The 22,650-nt window shown below is 41.5% G+C and overlaps 1 protein-coding gene across 3 annotated transcripts in view; it reads right to left on the bottom strand.

The window, feature by feature from the left end:
- Positions 1-22,650, bottom strand: part of gas7b (growth arrest-specific 7b) — a 411,941-nt gene that overhangs the window by 29,922 nt on the left and 359,369 nt on the right. For all 3 annotated transcript variants that reach the window (XM_048555491.2, XM_048555492.2, XM_059653813.1), the window contains 3 exons: positions 17,889-17,967; positions 16,329-16,457; positions 8,492-8,615 (listed from right to left, as the gene is read on the bottom strand). In XM_048555491.2, the coding sequence (XP_048411448.1) occupies positions 8,492-8,615; positions 16,329-16,457; positions 17,889-17,967 (332 nt within the window). The remainder of the gene's footprint in view (positions 1-8,491; positions 8,616-16,328; positions 16,458-17,888; positions 17,968-22,650) is intronic.

Raw genomic sequence — 22,650 nt, 5'->3', positions numbered from 1 at the left:
TAGCCACCACTCTCTGGGTGAAGAAGTTTCTCCTCAACTCTGTTCTAAATGGCCTACCCCTTATTTTTAAACTGTGTCCTCTGGTTCTGGACTCCCCCATCAACGGAAACATGCTTCCTGCTCCAAGAGTGTCCAATCCCTTAATAATCTTATACGCCTCAATCAGATCCCCTCTCATCCTCCTAAACGCAAGTGTATACAAGCCCAGTCGCTCCAATCTTTCAACATATGATAGTCCCGCCATTCTGGGAATTGACCTCGTGAACCTACGCTGCACTCCCTCAATAGCAAGAATGTCCTTCCTCAAATTTGGAGACCAGAACTGCACACAATATTCCAGGTGCGGTCTCACCAGGGCCCTGTACAGATGCAGAAGGACCTCTTTGCTCCCATACTCAATTCCTCTTGTTATGAAGGCCAGCATGCCATTAGCTTTCTTCAGGGCCTGCTGTACCTGCATGCTTGCTTTCATTGACCTCAAAGAACTGAGCGCAGTAAGTTCAAAGGGGACAAGATGAGCAAGTACAAGGAACAGAGTAATAAAGGGGCTGATTGCACACGGGCAGTTCTCAACAACATGATCTCGAGAGGGTGAGGAGCCGGAAAGAGGAGTTTGGGTGAAGGGAAGATGTTGGAGGCGGGTGAAGTGATACATTAAATCAGAAGACACATGGTGAAAGAGGCAGTCATGGAGGTAAAGGGGCAAGAGTCTCTCAACTCCTACGCTCCAGGTAAAAAAGGTCCCAACCTATCCAGCCTTTCTTCATCACTCAAACCCTTCCATTCCCAACAACATCCTGCTAAATCTCGAGGCCTCTCCAGCTTAATAATACCAGTCCTTCCTCCTCTTTCCATCACTCCAACATCTTTTGCTTTCTCAAGTTTCTCCCTTTGCCATATGTTCACAATATCTTCTGACTTTCTCCTCTCTAGCTTTTCTGAGCATTTTGTCCTGAGCAAAGGCCTCACCTATCTCCTTGCTTCCCCAGATTTCAACCTTGGCAAAACAGAGCTCTTGCCTCTTTACCTCCATGACCGCCTCTTTCACCATGTGTCTTCTGATTTAATGTATCACTTCACCCGTCTCCAACATCTTCCCTTCACCCAAACTCCTCCTTCCGGCTCCTCACCCTCTCGAGATCATGTTGTTGAGAACTGCCCGTGTGCAATCAGCCCCTCTATTACTCCTGTTCCTTGTACTCGCTCATCTTGTCCCCTTTGAACTTACTGCGCTCAGTCCTTTGAGGTCCAGCCCCAGTATTGGCATCAAACCTGCTGACATGTGTGGCACTGATATACCAACCTCAATCTAGCAAAAACCAAATGTAACCTCTTGCTGCTATCTCCCACTTGACCATCACCTCATTGCAGAGCATCAGGTCATTGTGCCCAGGGCGGTCACTGACCAAGATTGCCTGGAAATCTTAACTCAACCGTCTGCAAAATAAGACAACCACCCCAATTACATCACTGTTTCAGCCCATTCTATCCCACAAAACTTATTTCTTGCCTTCTTGAATAACTTATTTGCGTATCTGCAACTTTTTCGATGTTCAACACCACTTCAAATGTTTCCTGTTTCTGGCCCTAACTATTTCCCTTTCGCTAGGATCACCCGAACATTTTACTGCTCCATCTTTCACCAAGATGGCGTGAGAGTTCTCTTCTTCCAAAAACGGAAAACCAACCAGTTCCCATCCATCAACACCTGGCTGAGCTCAATTTCACTCTGCACAACTTCTCTTTCAACTGCACTCACCTCTCCCAAATAAAAGGTGCTGTTATAGGTATCCACATGGGCCACAGCTAAGTCCACCATCTTGGAGGAATATACGGAACATGATTTTTTTCAGTATGACTTAGGGGCCCACTTGCTGCTCCTTTCACTGGTTACATTGATGACTGCTTGGTGCAGCTTCCTGCTGTGGCCATGAACTAGGAAATGTCATTGTTTCCAATTTCCACCTTCAAAGTCAATCACCTTCACCTGATCCATCCCTGACACTTTCTTACCCTTCCTTGAATCTTTCGATTCTCAGATAGTCTGCCTCCAAATGTTTACTCCAAATCCATGGACTTGCACAGCTACTATCCCTTCATGCCCTGTGTCCTATAAAGACTCCATTCTATTCATTTAGTTTTTCTGGCACCATCACCTTGATCTAATTAATGCTGCTGCCATACCAGCATTTCTGACTTATCTCCCTTTTACTTCAACAAAAGACTCCAATTCTTTGCAGCTCACAAGATCCTCCAATGTGCCCTATCCACTTCATGCATCTCCACATTTCCCTCCATCCTCATTTTACACCAAACGTCCTCTGTATTTAACAGATCATCCATCATCCTTCACCGTTTTCACACGTTTCAACAGGATGCCTCCACCGAGTTTTTTTTAGGTTTTGCTAGGCTGATTGAATTTGTTATTCTCTCCTGGTGCATTCAGGTAGTTTTTAATGCAGTAACACATGCCTCACATGGGCACAGCCACTCTTTCTTCACTTTATCAGGTATCACTCTCCTTGGCTGTTGCATCATTAAATCTTTTGTCATTTCATGTCCCTGCCTTCTCATTTATTCTGTCTTCCCCTTTCTCCCACCACCACCGCCCCCCCACCCCCGTCCCTTCCACTGGCTTAAAATGCTCTGACATTTTTTTTGTAGTATCTTTTCTTTTTGCCCACATCCAAGGGTTTGGATACAAGTTAGATTGTCAGGAAGGTAACATCAAGAACAATATTCAGGTTAGGGCTTATTTTCAAAACTGTTTAGTAGACATGTCTAAAATGGTACAACATATCATAAATCAGATCCACGCCAGGCTCTAAACCTGTTCTTATGGTTGTTAAAAAATTACATGTCTGCTTAATGCCAGTTGGTCTCCTCCACAACTATATCTTAACACTCATACATATTATTTATGCCCAATGAGGAAGAGCTCTATGACATCATTGCAAGGCTGCTCCAGGGTCCTTATATAGCACTCTCTTTCTTCAGGAGATAGCAAGGTCTAGAGCTAGATGAACACAGCAGGCCAAGCAGCATCATCGGAGCAGGATATGATGCTGCCTCGGCTGCTGTGTTCATCTAGCTCTACATCTTGTTATCTGAGATTCTCCAGCATCTGCAGTTCCTACTATCTCTGAAACTATCTTTCTTCAGTTCTGTTGAAAAGTTAACTGAGGTTTTCTCCACAGCTTCAATCTGATCTGCTCAGGTTTCCTCTTGTTTTGTTCTGACATGCTCTTGATGCCGTTTTGCTGTCATGTAAAACACATATATAGGGCTGTTCTCCAAATCACATGATGATGTACTGACTGAGTTGAACTGAAGTACATAGCAGAAATTATGCTGCATTAAGTCATGAGTCGTTTCAGGGAGGCACGTTCTAAAAAGCAACATAATACTGTGGATAGACATCAAATCTGAACTATTCCCACTGCAACAAGTAATAACTACCTGTCTTTCATATAAACCGTTCACTCGCTTCTCTATTTTAGTATTGTGGTTTAGAAGATTGAGAGAGTATTTTTTATTTAACATCCTCAACTTGATAATTGATTGAAAAACTCTGGAATTTAATGGGAAACATCAGTGAGCAGTTTCATTCATCACAGTTCCTGCCTCAGATAATAGGAATCTCCACATGACATAGTTGAATAGGAATGATTAGCCTTGCCAGGATTGCAGTAACTTCTAGCTATGACAAGAGAGAGACTGTCTTTATAACACAGCGTAGTGAGAAAACATAGTGAGAAAAAATTTGCATTTTCATCCGCTCAGTTTGAGGCCCCATTCAAAGCTGCTCACCACTTACCTTTACAACTTTACAGGCATTCACAAAACTCAGCAGGAACATAAAAACAATTCCTGCTACCGTGTGTATGTGGGGGTGAAATGTGCATGAAAGAGAGAGGGTGCTATGTGAGTGGGTGCTGAGAAAGACAGAGTAGACAGGGTCATACAGCACAGAAACAGACCCTTCAGTCCAACTAGTCCAGACTATGTCCCCTCAACTAGTCCCACTTCCCTGCATTTGACCCATATCCCTCTAAACCTTTCCAATTCATGTACTTATCCAAATATCTTAAAACGTTCTAACTGTAACGACATCCACTACTTCATCTGGCAGTTCATTCCACACACTAACTGCTCTGTGTAAAAATGTTGCTCCTCACGTACTTTTTAAAAATGTTTCTCCTCTTACCTTAAAATATGCCCCGGAGATTTGAACTCCCACCACCTTAGGAGAAAGGCCTTTGCTATTCACTTTATCTACGCCCCTCATAATTTTATAGACCTCGATTACGTCATCCCTCAATCTCCTATACTCCAGTGGAAAAAAAGCCCCAGCCTACTTTAGAACTCAAATCCTCCATTCCAGACAACATCCTGGTAAATACTTTCTGAACCCAATATCCTTCATATAACAGGGCAACCAGAACTGCACACAGTACTCCAGAGGAGGCCTCACCAACATTCTGTATGATTGCAACATAACATTTCACCTCCTGTACTCAAAGGTATGAGCAATGAAGGCATGTGTGCTGAATGTCTTCTTAACCACCCTGTCAACCTGTGATGCGAATTTCAAAGAATTATGTACCTGAACTCTTAGGTGTCTGTTCTACAACACTGCCCAGGACCGTACATGAATGTACAAGTCCTACCCTTGTTTGTTTTAGCAAAATGCAATGCCTCACATTTAGCCAAATTGAACACTATCTGCCACTCCTCAGCCCATTGATCCAATTGATTAAGATCTCTTTGTAATATTAGATAACCTTCTTCACTGTCCACTATACCACTAGTTTTGGTGTCATCCACAAATTTACTAACCACACCTTCTATATTCTCATCTAAATCATTTACCCAACAATGTCAGACTCACATGGCTTCTCCTTACAGCCTTTCTTAAATAAAGGCACGTCAGCTACCCTCCAGTACTCTGGCACCTCACTAGTGGTTATAGACAATACAAATATTTCTGCTCGGGGCCCTCACTTCCTCTCTAACTTACCGCAATGTCCTGGAATATACTAGATTGGGTCCTGGAGATCTATCCAACTTTATGTTTACTGAGACCTCCACACTTACTCTACTGTAATGTGAAGCATTTTCCAAACATTAATATTTATTTCCCGGAGTTCTCTAGCCACCATTTCTTTCTCCACAGTATAAACAGTTGTGAAATATTCATTTCGTATCTCTCCCGTCTCCTGAGGTTCAACATAAAGACAACTGTTGATTTTTAAGGGGGTCTACTCTCTCTAGTTGCTGTTTTGCTCCTTGTGTACTTGTAGAATCTCTTTGGATTCTCCTCAACCTTCTCTGCCAAAGCGCTCTCATATCCCCTTTTTGCTTTCCTGATTTCCCTCTTAAGAACACACCTCCACCCTTTATACTCGAGATTTATTTGATCCCAGTTCCCTATATCTAATATGAATCTTTTTTATTCTTGACTAGAATCTCAATATCTTTATTCATTTGTTGTCCCTAACTTTACCAGCCTTACCTTTCACTCACAGGAACAGAATGCCTCTGTAATCTTGTTGTCATATTTTTGTAAGCCTCTCACTTGTCAGTCATCCCTTAAACTGCAAAATAGTCTACTCCAATCAACTTTTGAAAGTTGTTGTCTCACACCATTAAAGTTTGCCTGACTCCAATTGAAAACTATAACTTTAGTCAGGGCCTTATCCTTTTCTGTAACTATTTTAAAACTAATAGAATTATGATCACTAGTCCCAAAGTGTTATCCTTCTAACACTTAAGTCACTTGTCCTGTTTTATTTCCCAAGAGAAGGTCAAGTTTTGCTCCTTCTCCAGAAGGAACATTTACAAATTGATAAATGTCTTCAAGAAAATTTTCTTTAACAAATTCCTTACCATCCAAACCCTTAAATGCTATGACAGTCCCAGTCAAAGTTTGGAAAATTAAAATCCCCTATTATTACAACCCTGTTTTTCTTACATATATCTGTGATCTCTCTCCATATTTGCTCCTCAATTTCCCTCTGACTACTGAGGGAGCCTACAGTACAGTCCCATTAAGTTGATCATCCCTTTCTAATTTCTACTCATTTTCACTGTCTGATTCCTCTGAAATATCTTAATTACAGTAGAAATGTTTTTCTTAATCAAAAACACCCCTCCCCCATCTCATGTCTTCCTTTCTATCCTTCCTATAGCATCTCAAACACACAACATTGAGCTGCCAGTCCTATCCTACCCTCAGCCATGTTTCTGTAGTAGCTATGCCCTGAGTGCATTAGCCTTACTGGTAAGAACTCTTGTATGGAAATAAATACAGTTTAATTCTTCAGAATTACCTCATTCTGCCTTGCTCTTGTCTTTGTTTTCTGAATTAACCCACTGTTTTCTGATTCAGAACTATCCTCATCTTTCTATTTTCTTGCTACTAAGGAACCCACCACCTAATAGTTTAGAGGCTCCCAATACAGAACTAGCAAAACTCCCCGCCAGGATATCGGTCCCCTTTCAGTTCAGCTGAAACCCATCCTTTTTGAATATGTCTTTTCTACCCCTGAAGACATCCCAAAGACCCAAGAATCTGAATCCCTACAAGTTATGTCACTTCTTCATCGCCTCAACCCTATTTTTCCTTCCCTAATTAGAATTTTAGCATCGAAAATAACCCAGGAGATTACTTCTTTTGAAGTTCTGTTTTTTAACCTTCTACCTAACCCCTCATATTCATTCTGCATAGCCTTTCCTTAATCATGTCGTTCCTACCAACAGTTGCAACATCTTCCAGATTCTCACTCTCCCCTTTGACAATATGCTTCAACCGCTTTGAGACTTCCCTAACCCTGGCACCAGGAAAGAAACATACAATCCTAGATTCATGCTCACCGCTGTAGAACATTCTGTCTGTGCCTCTGACAGGAAAGACCCCCATAACAATTATTCTTTTAAATGTTGACAAACCCCATTTAACATAATATTCATTCTTAGTGCCCAAGATCTGACTGCCTCTTCTATTTTCCTCAGAGAGACTATCCCCTTCAGCAGCACCCAAAATGGAATATCTTTTTGAAAGAGAAATAACCACAGGAGACTTCTGAACTACCTTATTTTTCCTGACAGTCACCCATCCATCTGATTGATCCTGCTCTATAATCACTTCTCTAAATCTACAGACATCACACCCTGTGTCTCTTCGATGCCCTGTGACATTAATCCTAAAAAGCAGCTTTCAATAGCACTGCATAGATAAAAATAAGTTAGTTTGCCTGAGCCACAGATTTTAATGTTAACCATGCAAAATATTTTAAAAATTAAATATATAAATCTTAACATAAAATCAAGCACTGAGCCAAAACAATTGAAAAATGCCTTAAGTCCCCCAACTGTAGGAAAAGTGGATAGGGAATGAACTTTTAAAGAGGTGAATGTAGTGCCAATCAAGTGGGCTGTTTTGCCCTGGATGGTGTCAAGTTTCTTGAATGTTGTTGGAGCTACTCCCAACCAAGTAAGTGGGGAGCATTCCATCACGCTCCTCATCTGGGTCAGGCTTTGGGGAGTCAGGAGGCAAGTTAGTCATTACAGAATTCCCAGCCTTTAACCTGCTTGTCCCTACTGTTTATATGACTTTGTCCAGTTAAGTTTTCAGTCAGTGGTAACTCCAAAAATGTTGATGGTGACCGAAAGATATATCTTCTTGCATGCGCTGCTCTTCATAGTTAGCTGAAATTATCATTTTTAAATTCGAGCCAAAAGACTTTGCATATACTGTTACTGTCACCCAGAGAGATCAGGAACACAGTGATAATCCACACTATTTAATAGAAATCACAATCCTTCCTGTTGACACCCGCTGCTCTATTGTGCATATGGACAATTTTCAGTTCACAGCAAACACGACTCTGCATTGAGCAAAGTAAAAATGTGTCCAGAGAGACTGGTATCAAGACAAAATCAACATGGATCTTAACAGACTAGAATGAGAGTTGGAAGATAGGAAATAAAGCCAGAGCACCCTTATCTCCAAATGTAGCCACTGTGGGAAGCTCACAAATCAACAAGTGTGACAGCCATTGGAGAAACCCAACACCATAATCTATCTGGCTGTAAGGTAGTGGTTGTTTTGTATAAAAAGGAAAAAAAATGTAAATATATTTCTCTTAAGTTTGTAAACAAGGGGGTGTTTTAAACAAAGGGTACTATATCTAAACTGTTCTCCTTTTAAATAACTCTTTGTTCCATGCAGTGGTGCAATCTGTGATATCTTCCTATTACTTGGTGATGCGTGCATTATACAGGTGTTTCAAATCTAGGAGGGGAAATTTCAGTCATTTGAAGATCTCTTTTTCTAACAAAGACCAAAGACCAGATAGGAAGCCAAGCCAACACAAGGGAAGCTGGCAGTGAAATGAGGTAAGAATATCTAAAGACAAGTAGACACAACTAGACTTAGCATGGCACTTATTTTATATCATACCCCACACACATTTCCCCCTTACGCCACCTGCTTGTGTTGATTTCCGCCTGGCTTTCTTGATATCTTCCTCTGTTTTGTAAGTGGATTTATTCTCCAGTTGTTGAGTTTTGAATTCCAGATCCTTTTGCCTCTCCGCCAAAGCTTTTCGAGCCTGTAGAAAGGTAAAACCAGTCAACATAGATCTGAGGAGGAGTCAGTCTCTCCTTGTTGAGAGACACATGAACAGCAACAGTTACATTTATATAACACCTGACACAACCAAACCCACAAAGTATAGCATGGACAGTGAGCACTAAACAAAGTGGTGACCCAAGGTACAAGTTAAAAATTTTGAGGGTACACCTTTTTAAAGAAAAAGGTACAGAAGGGAGCTCCCGAATGTAGCTGCATAGCAACTGAAATTGTCATTGGCAATAACGGGACTACAAGCACAATGAGAGTGTTATGAAAGGCTGTACTCCACTTGAATAGATGAGACAATTGGTCTGCCTATTGTGCCCAACAAAGCAAATACACTGATCAGCAAATTCTATGTATTAAAAATAATCGGCTTCTCCTTCAATAGATGACTCAATCTTTTCAAATGGCAGTGATCATTAAGTGCATTTTAAAGACTTGCCATTACTTATACTAACAGAACAAGTTAAGCTGTACATGACTGAAGATTTAACTAATGATTAGCAAGTGTAATAGAACATTGGAGAGCCAAGTCAAAGCAGTTAATAGTTCAGTGTCTCCATGCTATTGAGCTCAATTGTGCTGCTGTTAAGAGGTAACAAGTGACTTTCATTTGCTTTTCAAAGATTAGTTACAATGACACTGGCAGAGATGTTATAGCAAATCAGTAAGCCATGGCTGTGTTCAAAAGTTACATTTATGACACACAAGTACCATGAAATGATCATCTCCATCAAGAACAAATTTAACCATTTCCTCTTGAAATGCAATGACATCACCACTGCACCATGAACTTTCCAGATGTTACCAATGACCAGAAACTGAACTGGACCAGCCATATAAATACTGAGGCTTCAAGAACAGATGAGATTCTCAAAATTCTATAGCAAATAACTTGTCCCTTGTCACCCCAAAATTTCCCACCATCCACAAAGCACAGAACAGAATTGTGATGGAATACTCCCCACTTGCCTGGATGAGTGCAGCTCCAACTTATAAGAAGCTCAATTCCTTCCAGGACAAAATAGCCCATATGATTGACACGCCATCTGCCCCTTTCAACATTCACTCCCTTCCACTGAGGCACAGTGGCAGCAATGCACATCATCTACAATATGCACTGTAGTAACTTGCCAAAGCTCCTTGGACAGTATCTTCTGAAGCCATATCCTCTACCATCTAGAAGGATAAGGGCAGTAGATACATGGGAATACCAGCCTATTCAAGTTCCTTCGAAATCACACAACCCTAACTGGCACATAAATCACTGCTCTTTCATTGTCCCTGGGTCAAAATCCTAAAACTCCCATGCTAACAGCACTGTGGGTAGCCAACAGTACAAGGGACTTCAGAATTCAAGAAAGTAGCTACATGGCAATTAGGGATGGGCAATAAGTGCTGGCCTAACCAATGACACCCACATCCTGTGAATGAATAAAATATTTGAACCCCAGGCAGAGAACAGGAAACTGCACACGGTGCAGAGTGTCACAAGAGAGAGTTGCAGGTCTGTTACCTGAGTGGGGATGGAGGGGGAAGGAGGCAATTTTTTTTAAAAAATGTATGAACTTTCTTGTCGACCGTAACTCCATTCACTGGTAAATATGGCAGAGTGGACCCTTGTTGCTGATTATTGTTACATCACACCTTTCAAAAATCATAAACCATAAGGAAGAGGAACCTTGACCCTCCTCCAACATTCAGTAGGATCATGGCTGAACTGACATTCCTCTCATTCACTGTACTGCTTTTTCCCAGTAACACTTGATTCCCCTACTAATCAATCTATAAAATCCAAGAGCCTAATTTTAATTATTTTGGCTTTTGAATGGCTCCAAGGGTCTTCAGACCAGTGTAACCACCTTAAATTATACAATTTGGATTATAGCACACTTCCATTCTTGCATTTCCAGTCTGTCATATTGGTGGAGACATTTTATCATTTGAAGAGGAGCCAAATTTCCAGCCTTCACATTTCAGGGCCCTTCAATTTTTGAATTAAGAAAATTCTATTGCTAGCAGTAACCACTGATCAAATGAATTTCATGTGTTCTGCATTTGGCAGCTGATTTGAACTCATTTGGTTTTAAATCCACAGGCAGGAGCGCCAAAGCAGTGACCCATAAGAGGTAACAAGGCTTTGTTTTGCTCCTATCCTTGGCTGGGAGGGGGCTGGTTGGCATTGCCTCTCTGCTGTGAGCAACCAAGTATTGACTGGGTCTCTCTCATTCCTCAGGCACCAACTTACGGAGCTGTCTGGTGAAAAGACAGTGAGACTGCTCGCATCATGGTCACTCCTTACAGTGGTTACAAACCCCTGAAAAAGGGGAAGAGGAGTGGAATCTCCCCTGCATGATTAAAGCCAATCTGGCTATCCCAATGGTGAAGTGATTGCTACTTTTGTGCGTTCTGCAACAACCTGGATCAGTGAGAGCTCCCCGAGAGGAGTAAAACACTTGGCATGACTGGCTGCAGCTATGGCAACATTGATCTAGTCGGATACACTGGTAAACAGAACATCAGTGACCTGGATTTTGAAGTACTGCAATGTCAATAGCACTGGCCTGAATGGACAACACAGAACTGGGGTCTTAGGTGTTCCTCCAAGCCCACCAAGTCTGCACTGACCCTCTGAAAAGCATCCCATTGAGATCCGCACACTCCACCCTATTCCCATTACCCTGCAATTACTATGGCCAGTCCACCTAGGTCGCACACCTTTGGACTGCAGGAGGAAATTGGAGCACCTGAAGGAAACCAACACTGACATGGACGGGGTGGGGGAGTGCAAACTTGACACAATCACCGACAGCTGAAATTGAAATAGGGTCCCTGAATGTGAGGCAGCAGTGCTAACCACTGAGCCACATGCTGTCCATAATTCCGAGAGTCACAATCTCTGGAGGCAGTTGCTTCGAGCCATGCAGCAAGTTGACTCTGGACTCAAGCCCCAGTTACTGTGCTGTATGTGGCACTCTGTGGCCATTTCATTTGATCCATCAAGCAGCATGGGACTGTGGAGAATGAGAAAGCTGCTGCTTCTTTTTCCAAGCTTACAAAATGTGAGGCTGGATGAACACAGCAGGCCAAACAGCATCTCAGGAGCACAAAAGCTGACGTTTCGGGCCTAGACCCTTCATCAGAGAGGGGGCTGGGGAGAGGGTTCTAGAATAAATAGGGAGAGAGGGGGAGGCGGACCGAAGATGGAGAGTAAAGAAGATAGGTAGAGAGGAGAGTATAGGTGGGGAGGTAGGGGGGGGAGATAGGTCAGTCCAGGGAGGATGGACATGTCAAGGAGGTGGGATGATGTTGGTAGATAGGAAATGGAGGTGTGGCTTGAGGTGGGAGGAGGAGATAGGTCAGAAGAAGAACAGGTTAGGGAGGCAGGGACGAACTGGGCTGGTTGTGAGATGCAGCGGGGGGAGGGGACAAGCTGGGCTGGTTTTGGGATGCAGTGGGGGAGCAGAATCCAGTGTGGCTTCCTCTACACTGGGGAAACCAAGCGGAGGCTTGGGAACCGCTTTGCAGAACACCTCCGCTCGGTTCACAATAAGCAACTACACCTCCCAGTCGCGAACCATTTTAACTCCTCCTCCCATTCCTTAGATGACATGTCCATCATGGGCCTCCTGCAGTGCCTCAATGATGCCACCTGAAGGTTGCAGGAACAGCAATTCATATTCCGCTTGGGAACCCTGCAGCCCAATGGTATCAATGTGGACTTCACAAGCTTCAAAATCTCCCCCACCCCCACTGCATTCCCCTCTTTATTTATTTCAGAACCCTCTCCAATGAAGGGTCTAGGCCTGAAACGTCAGCTTTTGTGCTCCTGAGATGCTGCTTGGCCTGCTGTGTTCATCCAGCTACACACCTCGTTATCTTGGATTCTCCAGCATCTGCAGTTCCCATTATCTCTGCTTCTTTTTCCAGTTGCTTGCTCTGTTTCTGAGGCACCTGACTTGGTGGCTGCTGAATCTCTTCCTCTTCCAATGGTCCAGCCATCTCCCAGTCAGTGAATACATACAACGTCATGGGCAACATGAAAGCCCGCCCCCGACAAGAACCCAAAATAGCGTAAAGCGTTTAACACTAAGTTGCTGTCCACACATGAACTCCCTTTGTTTAATCTGATAAAACGTGGAGGTGCCAGTGTTGCACTAGGGTGGACAAGGTTAGAAGTCACATGACACCAGGTTATTGCCCAACAAGTTTATTTGAAATCACAAGCTTTTGGAGTGTTGCCCCTTTCGGGTGAAGAGAAGAGAGCACCTGGGCACAGATTTTATAATCAAAAAGAGATCAAAACTGCATACAAATTGGAGTGTGTGGAGTGGCAACAGGCCGAATAAAAGGCAGAGGCAGAGCCTCTAATCTGATTAATTGAGGCAGAGATATAATTACAAAACATTAAAAATAAGGTGGTACTGAAGACAAACCAAACGATTAGAATAATGTTATATGAGTCACATGCCAAGGGTCTGTTTAAGGTTTGACGACTGTTTTGAAGCGAGAAGCGGAAGCGTACCCTTCGTCATCCAAAGTGGAGAAACTACACCATGTTCTTCACAGCCTTCAACATGTTATCAGTGATGACAATCATCTTACCAAGATCATCCCTACCCTTCCGCTTCTCTCCTTCAAACAATCGCCAAACCCTGAACAGACCATTGTTCACAGCAAACTACCCTGTCTTCAGGGCAACATTGACCACAACACCACACAACTCTGCCACAGCAAGGCATGCCAGATTGATGTGGCTGCTGCCATCTCACACGGGAACACCGCATATACAGCAGCTACTCATGTAACTCAGCCAACATTGTCTATCTCAAACGCCGCAGGCAGGATTGCCCTGAGGCATAGTATGTTGACGAGACCATGCAGACGTTACAACAATGGATGAATGGACACCGCACAATAATTGCCAAACAGGAATGTTCCCTCCCATTCAGGGAACACTTCAGTGGTCAAGGACATTCGGCCTTCAATCTTCATGTAAGCGTCATCCAATGCAGCCTTCATGGTACATAAAAATGCAGAATTGCAGAGCAGAAACGGATAGCTAGGTTTTGTATCCACGAAGACAGTCTCAACTGGATTTATGTCACACTGCATATGTAACCCCACCTTTTCATTCTGTAAAAATCTTCATTACTGTCCTGTTTTGACACCACCTTGATAACTTATGATTTTTCTACCCTAATTAGGCAGCTTGTCCTCAAAATACCTTTTAACTTGATTACATAAAATGGTTCAAACAATGAGAAATGTGATTTAATGCCAACATATGAGAAGTCGTCACTTTGGACAAAAAAAATCAGGGATGCCACAAGTCAGTGTGTATTTCTTGGAATTTCATAGATTAGGATGTGATTCGATCAAAGTGTTAAAGATACTGAGGGGATCTGACAGGGCAGAAAGTGCGTGCAACTGACTTGGGAATCCAAAATAAAAATCAGAGCTAAGCACCAGTAGTGTGAAATTAGGAAACAACTCTACAAACAAAACAAAGAAGAAGTTTGGAACGCCTGTTTACAAATAATTGATGACCTAGGACAATTGTTAAAACTAAATTGGAAATTTGCAGATTTTTTTGAACGAGAAAAGTTATTAAGGTGAGTATGTGAAACTAAGTCACAGATGACCCATGATCTCAAAGAACAGTCGAACTGATTTGAAGGCTAAATAGTTTCCTTCTGTTCCTATGTATGACTCGGTCAGCGTCTCCTTTGGAGAATACACCAATCATGGTTTTGAGTCACACGAAGCAGCAGAATCCAAGATAAAATTGTTTTGCATTAGTCAGCCTCCAATCAAATTTAACGACACCTTAAATTGCCGCTCTACATGCTACTAAACCAACTGGATGAACAAAAAAATACCAAGCGTAAACCATGCGCACTTCAGCATTGATAATCAATGGAGTAAATCTAACATTTGTCCAGCAGTATAGAATTTTACATCTGGACTGTGACTGTCACCTAATTTACAATGTTCCAGAGGGTCAAAATCTACCTCAATTTAGACAGGAGGATGAGGTCAGACTGACAAAGTACGACCATTCAGAGATAACTTCCAGTAACTGGTATGTAAATGAGTGAACATAAGGACACAATAAGAGAGAAAAGTCAAGGTACTGGCTTCTGCATGTAACAGTTTTCTGAACTGCTAGCTATACAAACTGCATTACTTTGCCCAATTCTGTTAATCTCTTTATTCTGACTGGGAGAAACTTCATATATTGTTTGTCCAAGCTTCCTTAAACATCATTCCAGCAGAATTAAACCAAGATTCATCCATAATATGGTAACAGTTGTTCTGTCAACTGTATTTAGAAAATAAAAGCATTTTAAATTTGACAACTGGCAGTATTATCCATGATGAGTGTACACTGACTTATAGTAACATCAAGAATTAGAGACACAGCTGGCATCGATGAAGTGTAGAGCACCTTCCTCTGGTCTGGTGAAAAGAAGCTTTATCCACTCTTTGAACTGAATTTAATTGATTGAGTTAGCTTTATTGTCACATGTACTCACATGAGTGCACTTAAAAGTTTACAAGTCACCACTTATGGCACTCTTAGGTACAAAAGTTTATAGAAGTTCTTCAGGGAAAAAAAAATAGAAAATAACAAAATGAAAAGTCCAGCATTACAGATTTTAAGAATAAATTAGAAAATAGAAAATAAAATTCAGAACAACAGTCCTTCCAACCTGGCCCATGCTGGCACTTAGCCTCCACTCCAGAAGCACCTGTCAATTTTACTGATTTTTCATTAACTCTTGGATGAACGGAAACATGGAGATACATGACTTCCTGACTGTTCTGACATGCTGCCAATGACTAAATATACAAGATGCTTTATTCAGTTTCTTTAATACGACTAAATTTAACCAGGACTTCAGGAAGAATCTATGTTCCTGCTGACTGTCATTTAATACCTGAGTTCACAGGCTATAGTATTTGATCAGCATTTGGCTTTTTGCAGTTCATACTTTTGTTCTGTTGCTTGTCCAATAAAGGGAATGAATTTGTCATCAAACCCTCAGCTTCTCTAACGGTGTAGCCGAGAGCACCAGTGAATGCCCAGAGAGTCAACCTGCAGCTCATTAATGCCAATGGGTAATTTTGACTCTTAACAATTGTTTAGTCTGAGCACTGGAAAACCAGCATCCCCAGTTCCATCTCTGCTGGTTCTCTTCCTCACTGACTTCGCAGTTATCTTTCACCTTAAGCAACACCTGAAGACAAAACGTTCAGGAATTTTCTAAACATTCAGTCTGTGGGATATTGCTGTTCACAAACTGGTTGCTGTGTTTCCTACATCACCACAATGGCTGCCCTTTAAAGATATTTCAGTGCTCTAAAGCAGAATTTTACATTTGTACATTTTACATCTGGACCATGAATGTCACAATTGTGTAGAGGGTCAAAATCTGCCTCAACATAGATGCGAGGATGGGGTCAGACTGATAAAGAAGAAGCAGAAGGATCTATTCATCTACTATCACTGTTAATAACAAGGCTGAGATATCTCAAGACATTTCAGGTCTAACAATGAAATTACGTAAATGGGGAAAGAACAATATATCATTAAGAATTATAGATTTCTGGAAACAGCTTCTCTCACACGCTCCACCTCCCCAACTGCCCTCACCCTATCAACTTCCCAAGTCTCTCATACCTTCTCCACTGCTGCATAGCGAGCACTAAGTTGTTTGCGCAGGTCAGATATATGATGGTCAAACTTCTTCATATCCTTCTTGAAGTTCTCTCGAAAGGACAACAGAGGTTTCTCCACTTCACTCTGCAGCTGAAAGATGCAAAGAATTGAACTCCCATCAAGTTGGGGAGAATAAACCATCGATTTCAATAATAATGGGGTGGAGCTCTTCAAATGTTTGCAGTCTAATGATAAAATGCCATTTGTCTGTTTAGGTCTCTGACACTACACAAAGGATGTTCTTCAATAAATTACATTTTTACAAGGTAACAAAACAGCAGAAGCTTTCAAACATAGATGTGATCTATTCTCCAAGGACTATAAAAAGGATATCCTGTAACTAAGGCAATGGAGAAATTGTGCTGTTGTAAGATTGCTAGCATAGTTGTGCAGTTATGTTTATCAGAACTGCTGCATCTTCACTGCTGGCTGAGTTGGCAACTGTATACGCTGCACAAAGCTGTAAACAAATTGCTGAACTTCTCCAAATTATTTGATCTCAGCCGGGCCATTGAGGACACTCGCAGTTGGCTTCGGGCTGTTCAGGCTTGTGTGTGGGAGTATAAGGAGCAGCCAACATTCCCACTCCTGATTAATGTCCAGTAATTCCTCTTGGAAAGCTCCTACTTCCTCAGCTGTGATTCCTATCCCCCACAGCGGCCAAAGGGTCAAACACTCTCCTGCTTGGAGAGGGCAGGACATCGAATCACATGTAAAAATGTAATTTTGTGCCAGTATAAATCAGTAGGGGATAAAAAAAAACAAATGTGCATAACGGCAAGAGTGTGTTCAAAAGTGAACGTATGCCTATATAGTGTTGTGTTCTACTGGTCACTTTTCCATGAGCTGACCCCAGTTTCCAAATACATGCTGGAGAGCAAATATCCTACCCCACCCTAATCTACCTGTTCCCAGAAAAGTGGGAAAAGCATTCAGTCATTAAGAAAAAGCATCCACCATTTAGCTATGTCACATTTTCATGGGCATATAGAATGAAGTATGGAATGACAGTATGATTGAAGAACTTTAGAAGGAAACCAGAACATATTTATAACACACACACACACACACACACACACACACGAGAGAGAGAGAGAGAGAGAGAGAGAGAGATCTGTCAGCTGAAAACCTTACAAATGTAAATGGCTTCAAATCTTTATCTGATCACGTTCATAAGCACAATTACACAAACATAGTAATTATAGAAAAGTCTGCAGGTTATGCTTTTCCTGTGTTAACAGACTATACTGCTGGCTTGCAGAACACTCCCCATGTTGACTAGCAATCCCAAGCCTACCAGTCATTTTTGTACAGCTGCATAGAAAGTACAGAGTAAGAAAACATTGCCCTGAACTATCAATACTGGGCAAGAAAGAGAGGGGAAATCAAAGCTTCAGGAATGGTTTTCCCCACAGACCCTCTTTGACGGGGCAACAGATTCAGTGCTACCTGTACAACTGAGTTTTGTTTCTCTTCACCTTTTTTGCTACAGTTGTTGATCCATCCGTAAAACACAATTACCTTTGACGAAAATTTCAGATGAACCTCTGCCTCATCTGCCAAACTTTTCTTCACTTGTGTCCAAGACTCTCCCAAGGTGCTGCAAGGATGAAAAAATGAAAAATGCATGGAATTTAGAAGTCAAAAATGTCATATGCCTGACCTACAGTATATATCTTGGTATCAATTTCAATTACCCACTTCACCATATCCTGCAAACTGTTCTTTAGTTTAAAACACATGGTGCAAAGAGTTGCTGGAGTCACAACGGATATCATTATAAATGCACTGAACTAAAAAGGTGTTGAAAAATTCAGTACATAGCGGCCAAGGTATTTCATCATTCACATAATGTCTGCTCCAATAACTTCTTTGTTTCAACGTCTGTCACCATTTGTACAAAATTTTTATGTAACTACCTTCTTCTAGATACAAATTCCGGTCTGCATGATGCAGATATAACATTCTAACATACATAAAACAAACATTTCTTTGCAGTATTTCAGAATAATGCCTACATCAAAACAGCATTTTGTTTTAACTGACCACAGGAGAACACTGTTAAACACAATTTCTATCATTTAAGCCCTTCAGCATAATGAGCAACTTCCTTCATTCCTTTTACAGAACCAAAAAGTTTAATTAGGACTTTCCCAATAAAGAGAGAGGCTCAGCATGCTTAATCTTTACCTAAAGGTTAAATCCAGGATGTTCACTTTAAAGTTACTCAAGGGAAATCAAATTCTCCCTGAAGTTAGGTGACCTGAGGTAGACCCATGTCGAACACAATGTGCAGCTATGACCTCTTGGGAATTGTGCACAAACCTGACACTAATACAAACCAGTAGTTTGTGCAAATAGCTCCAATTGAGTACTTGGCTTCCACCTGTCAGGTTTAACATCAGTAAGAAGTCCAAATCATTTTGCATTGACAATAAACTTACATGCCATGGCTAGTAGTCTGATTTGAAACAGTTAAACAAGCTTTGCTCATGTCAAACCAGACCTAAAACTGCATACGTTTTGTAACTCCGATTCCCTGCATTGAACTGCACATTCAAGCCAACAACTGGATACACATTTGGATTTTCCCCCTTCTGTCATATTTCGATGCCCCTGACCTTTTTGAAGCCCCCATATAAATCCCATATATCCATGGACAAGCATTTGGTCACACATCCTAACTATTCCATTATTTCAACATCCAGGCTTTCTGTGCCCATTGAAGTTCCTTGAGATGTCTTTCCACATTAGAAGAGCTTTATAAATGAAACTTTGGATTGTTTACGCAGATCCAGCATTAGACAATTAGTTAGCTCACAAGATATAAACGAGCACGAGACATTTTGATGGAAGACTGCAGTGAAACATGAAACAAATACCAAACATGTCTTCACCTCTAGAGTATTTACAGCTGGCACCATGTACCCCAGACAATCACATTTAATCTTCTTTAATGATATATCACCTTGGCAGCAGAGTCATTTGTACAGCTAACATACAGATCAAAATCCATTTTGGAAGTTATAATTTCCTTCAGAAAGGAGCTGAGCATTAAGGGAGGACAGAGATACTACTTCATATGATCAGATTACATCTGTGTTAAACTATCAATATCAAGCCGGTTTTGACATCAGCTATAGCTCACTTAATACATTCCTATATCTTTGTCATGTAGGCATTATTTGGAGTGAATTGTAAAGCAGGACAGAAGCCCTTTCCTGATAAGTGTGTCTTCTTAATAAGCAACCACAATGGGGAAAAAAAAATCGCCATGAGCCAGGTGTATGCAATCAGAAAAGGGCAGGTTTTTGGTCAGGCTATGTTCCCTGTGCGGTGTCTCACTTGGCAGAAGCCTGGACTGGAGAGCCAGGCGTGGAGGTTTTCACGGTCAATTTGTAGTGTTTCCAATTTTACAATCATTAAAATGAATGATCAGAAATGGAGCGTATCTTGAACCAAACGCACTGATCCCTCCCACCCCCATCAACGGAGGTTTACTACTGGAACCAGTACTTACTCTAAACTCTGTTCTTGTTCCCTTATGGAGCTCTGCAGCCTTGGTTCTTAAATTCAGTGTATTATTTACTGCATCAAATCATTTTCCCAAGGCATCAACACATTCCTTTCTCTTACAATCTTCAGGCTTTAGAAGCAAATATAGCATCATCCAAATACAGCTTGCCGCTCTTTCTTATCACCTCTCCTATTCACAGCGTTCTACACTATTAATGTTGGCATTTCACAGTAAACTGTGGCACAAAGCAAAAGGAAATTCCTGAATACAAGATTGCTAATTTCAAATCTGCTTTTAATTTTTGGCACTGGTGGGATGAGTTTTTCATTCTTCTCTGGCTGGCTTTAAAAGGTTCATAGCAAAATATAACAAAAACAGAAATTTGATGGAAAAGCTCAACAGGTCTGGTAGTATCTGTGGAGAGAAATCAAAAGTTAATGCTTTGGGTCCAGTGACCCTTCCTCAGAACTGATGGTAACTTGGAAAAAGTTGGTTTTTAATGCAGAAGAGAGAGTTGGGGAGAATCAGTCCCAAAATCAGGTCATAACTGTTGTATATAAAACAATCGACTAATATTTGGTTGATATACAGAACGAACTTGGGGTCCAAGTCCATAGCTACCTGCAATTGGTAATGCAACTGGATAGTAAAGAAGGTGTACAGCGTGCTAGCCTTAATGGGTTGGGGCATTAAGTATACAAGTTGGCGTGTCGTTTTGCAGTGAAAGAAGAATTGTTTTTACACGCAGAGGGCAGTAGGTGCCTGGAATGCAATACTAGGAGAGTGGTAGAAGCAAATATGTTAGCAGTGTTTAAGAGGCATTTGGAGAGAAGTGAAAAAGCAGGGAACAGTAGGATATGGACCATAGAGAGGCAGAGGAGATTCGTTTAGAACCGCATCATGGTTGACACAGCCATGGTGGGCCAAAGGCCTGTTTCGGTCCCCTGCTGTTTTATTCTATGAAAACGGATCCTAAGTTGGCAATCATTAAGGAAATAATGGTTGGTTTCGGAAATGTAAATTATTGGGGGTAAAATATGAAATTTAGACATCAGTGTGGAGGAACACAGCAGGCCAAATAGCATCTGAGGAGCAGGAAAATTGATGTTTCAGGTCAGGACCCTTCTTCAGATCCGAAATGTCAGCTTTCTTGCTCCTCTGATGCTGCCTGACCTGCTGTGTTCATCCAGCCTCCAGCATCAGCAGTTCTTACTATTTCTTGGTGAAATTTAGAGTTTGGGTTTAGGCACATAACTGTGTCAGTGTAGAAACAAATCAGGAAATATGACAAAATAAGTCTCAGGTCTGAGTGGGTCTGAAGTTTGATCCATGTTTTAACAAATTTGCAAGTGTTCGATATTAGATTTGTGAAGATTGTGAAGAAATCATGGGGCCCGAGACTGTACCAGCAGCAAAATCATTTTAAAAGGTGAAGAGTTGACATGGGATCCCTTTGAGTACGTTCCTCTCCTCGGTATTCACACTTTATGTAGGGGAGGGTTGGCTGTACTGAAGCAGCATTATTCCAAAAGCAATATACGTCTTCAACAAAATCGATTACTTCACAGCTTTCTCGGCAATTTGCCAACTTCACTTATCACCCGTACACAAGATCAACTAACTCAAAGTCCAGCAAGAGATTTTCCCAATGATCGACAAAGAGGACATTGTACATCTATGCTGTTCATGAACCACAAACTTAAAACAGAAAAATCAAAAAAGTTTAAATGTCAAGTCAGTGACCAATGCACAAATTGTCCAAATCCATCCATAATCTTAATGAAAAGCAACTGGACCTCATTAATTCGTGAATCTTGGCAATGGACTTCATGTGATCAAAGCTAGTGTTGATGCTAGTGTTGATGGAATTTTTCCTTGATATGTTCATGTGTCTATGGACTAGGAAATGAATTAAAAAATCATTTGAATGAATTATCCTTTGCCCTCTGCTGGGTTCTGGCATTCCCTCAGAAAATCACAGCTGCATTGCATGAAAATTAAAACCACGAGCAAAAGACAGTCAGTTTTACGATCAGTCATTGCAGACTAGGGCCCAAGACTGGTCCAGCCACTTGAAGTTCCACACGGTGTCTCCAACTTGACACATCAGTGAATATGCCTGAAAACAAGATGCTTAACGTCTCAGACATCGACACCTTTGACGTACACAAAGACATGCCATACGTGCCTAATTTTAACTTCAGTGCAGCCCAATTGACAGCTAGTCCCCACTGATTGGCAGAAAGTTCACCCTACCCTTCCCACAAGACAATCAATGCATCAAGAAATCAGAGAAAGCCTTGGGGATAAATTGACGATGCAAATGAAAAATAGTCTACTATGTCATCATTCTGAGGATTGTTTCTAGCTTCATTGTCTTTTAGGTATTTGTGCCAATATCGGCTTGCCATTTATTTCTGCTTTTATGCAAATATCTTGCTATGTATCAAACCTTACTATTGTTTATAATCTCAAAGTAAAGGTTCATTGATTTGTGACATCGTTATTAATCCCACAAAATGTGGGAGGTAGCAGCCATGTTTCACTATTTGTGCCTCCTCAGGCCAATCCTGAGTCAAAAGGTCTTTCGGCAGTTTGGACAGGGTTATTCTGAGGAAGTTAGAGCTTCAAGTCAGTGTTCTGCTCCCTCCTTCCTCACTTCTCCACAGCACAGTAGTTAGCTCCTGACTGCAGTATGGGCAAAGCCTTCTCCAACAAGTCAATGCTATTCATGCTGGAATTTGTGAGCAAGTCCCAACCACACAC

Source organism: Stegostoma tigrinum, chromosome 22 (genome assembly GCF_030684315.1).
Source record: "Stegostoma tigrinum isolate sSteTig4 chromosome 22, sSteTig4.hap1, whole genome shotgun sequence".
In the NCBI taxonomy this organism is placed as follows: domain Eukaryota; kingdom Metazoa; phylum Chordata; class Chondrichthyes; order Orectolobiformes; family Stegostomatidae; genus Stegostoma; species Stegostoma tigrinum.
This window is presented reverse-complemented; position numbering and strand designations above follow the sequence as displayed.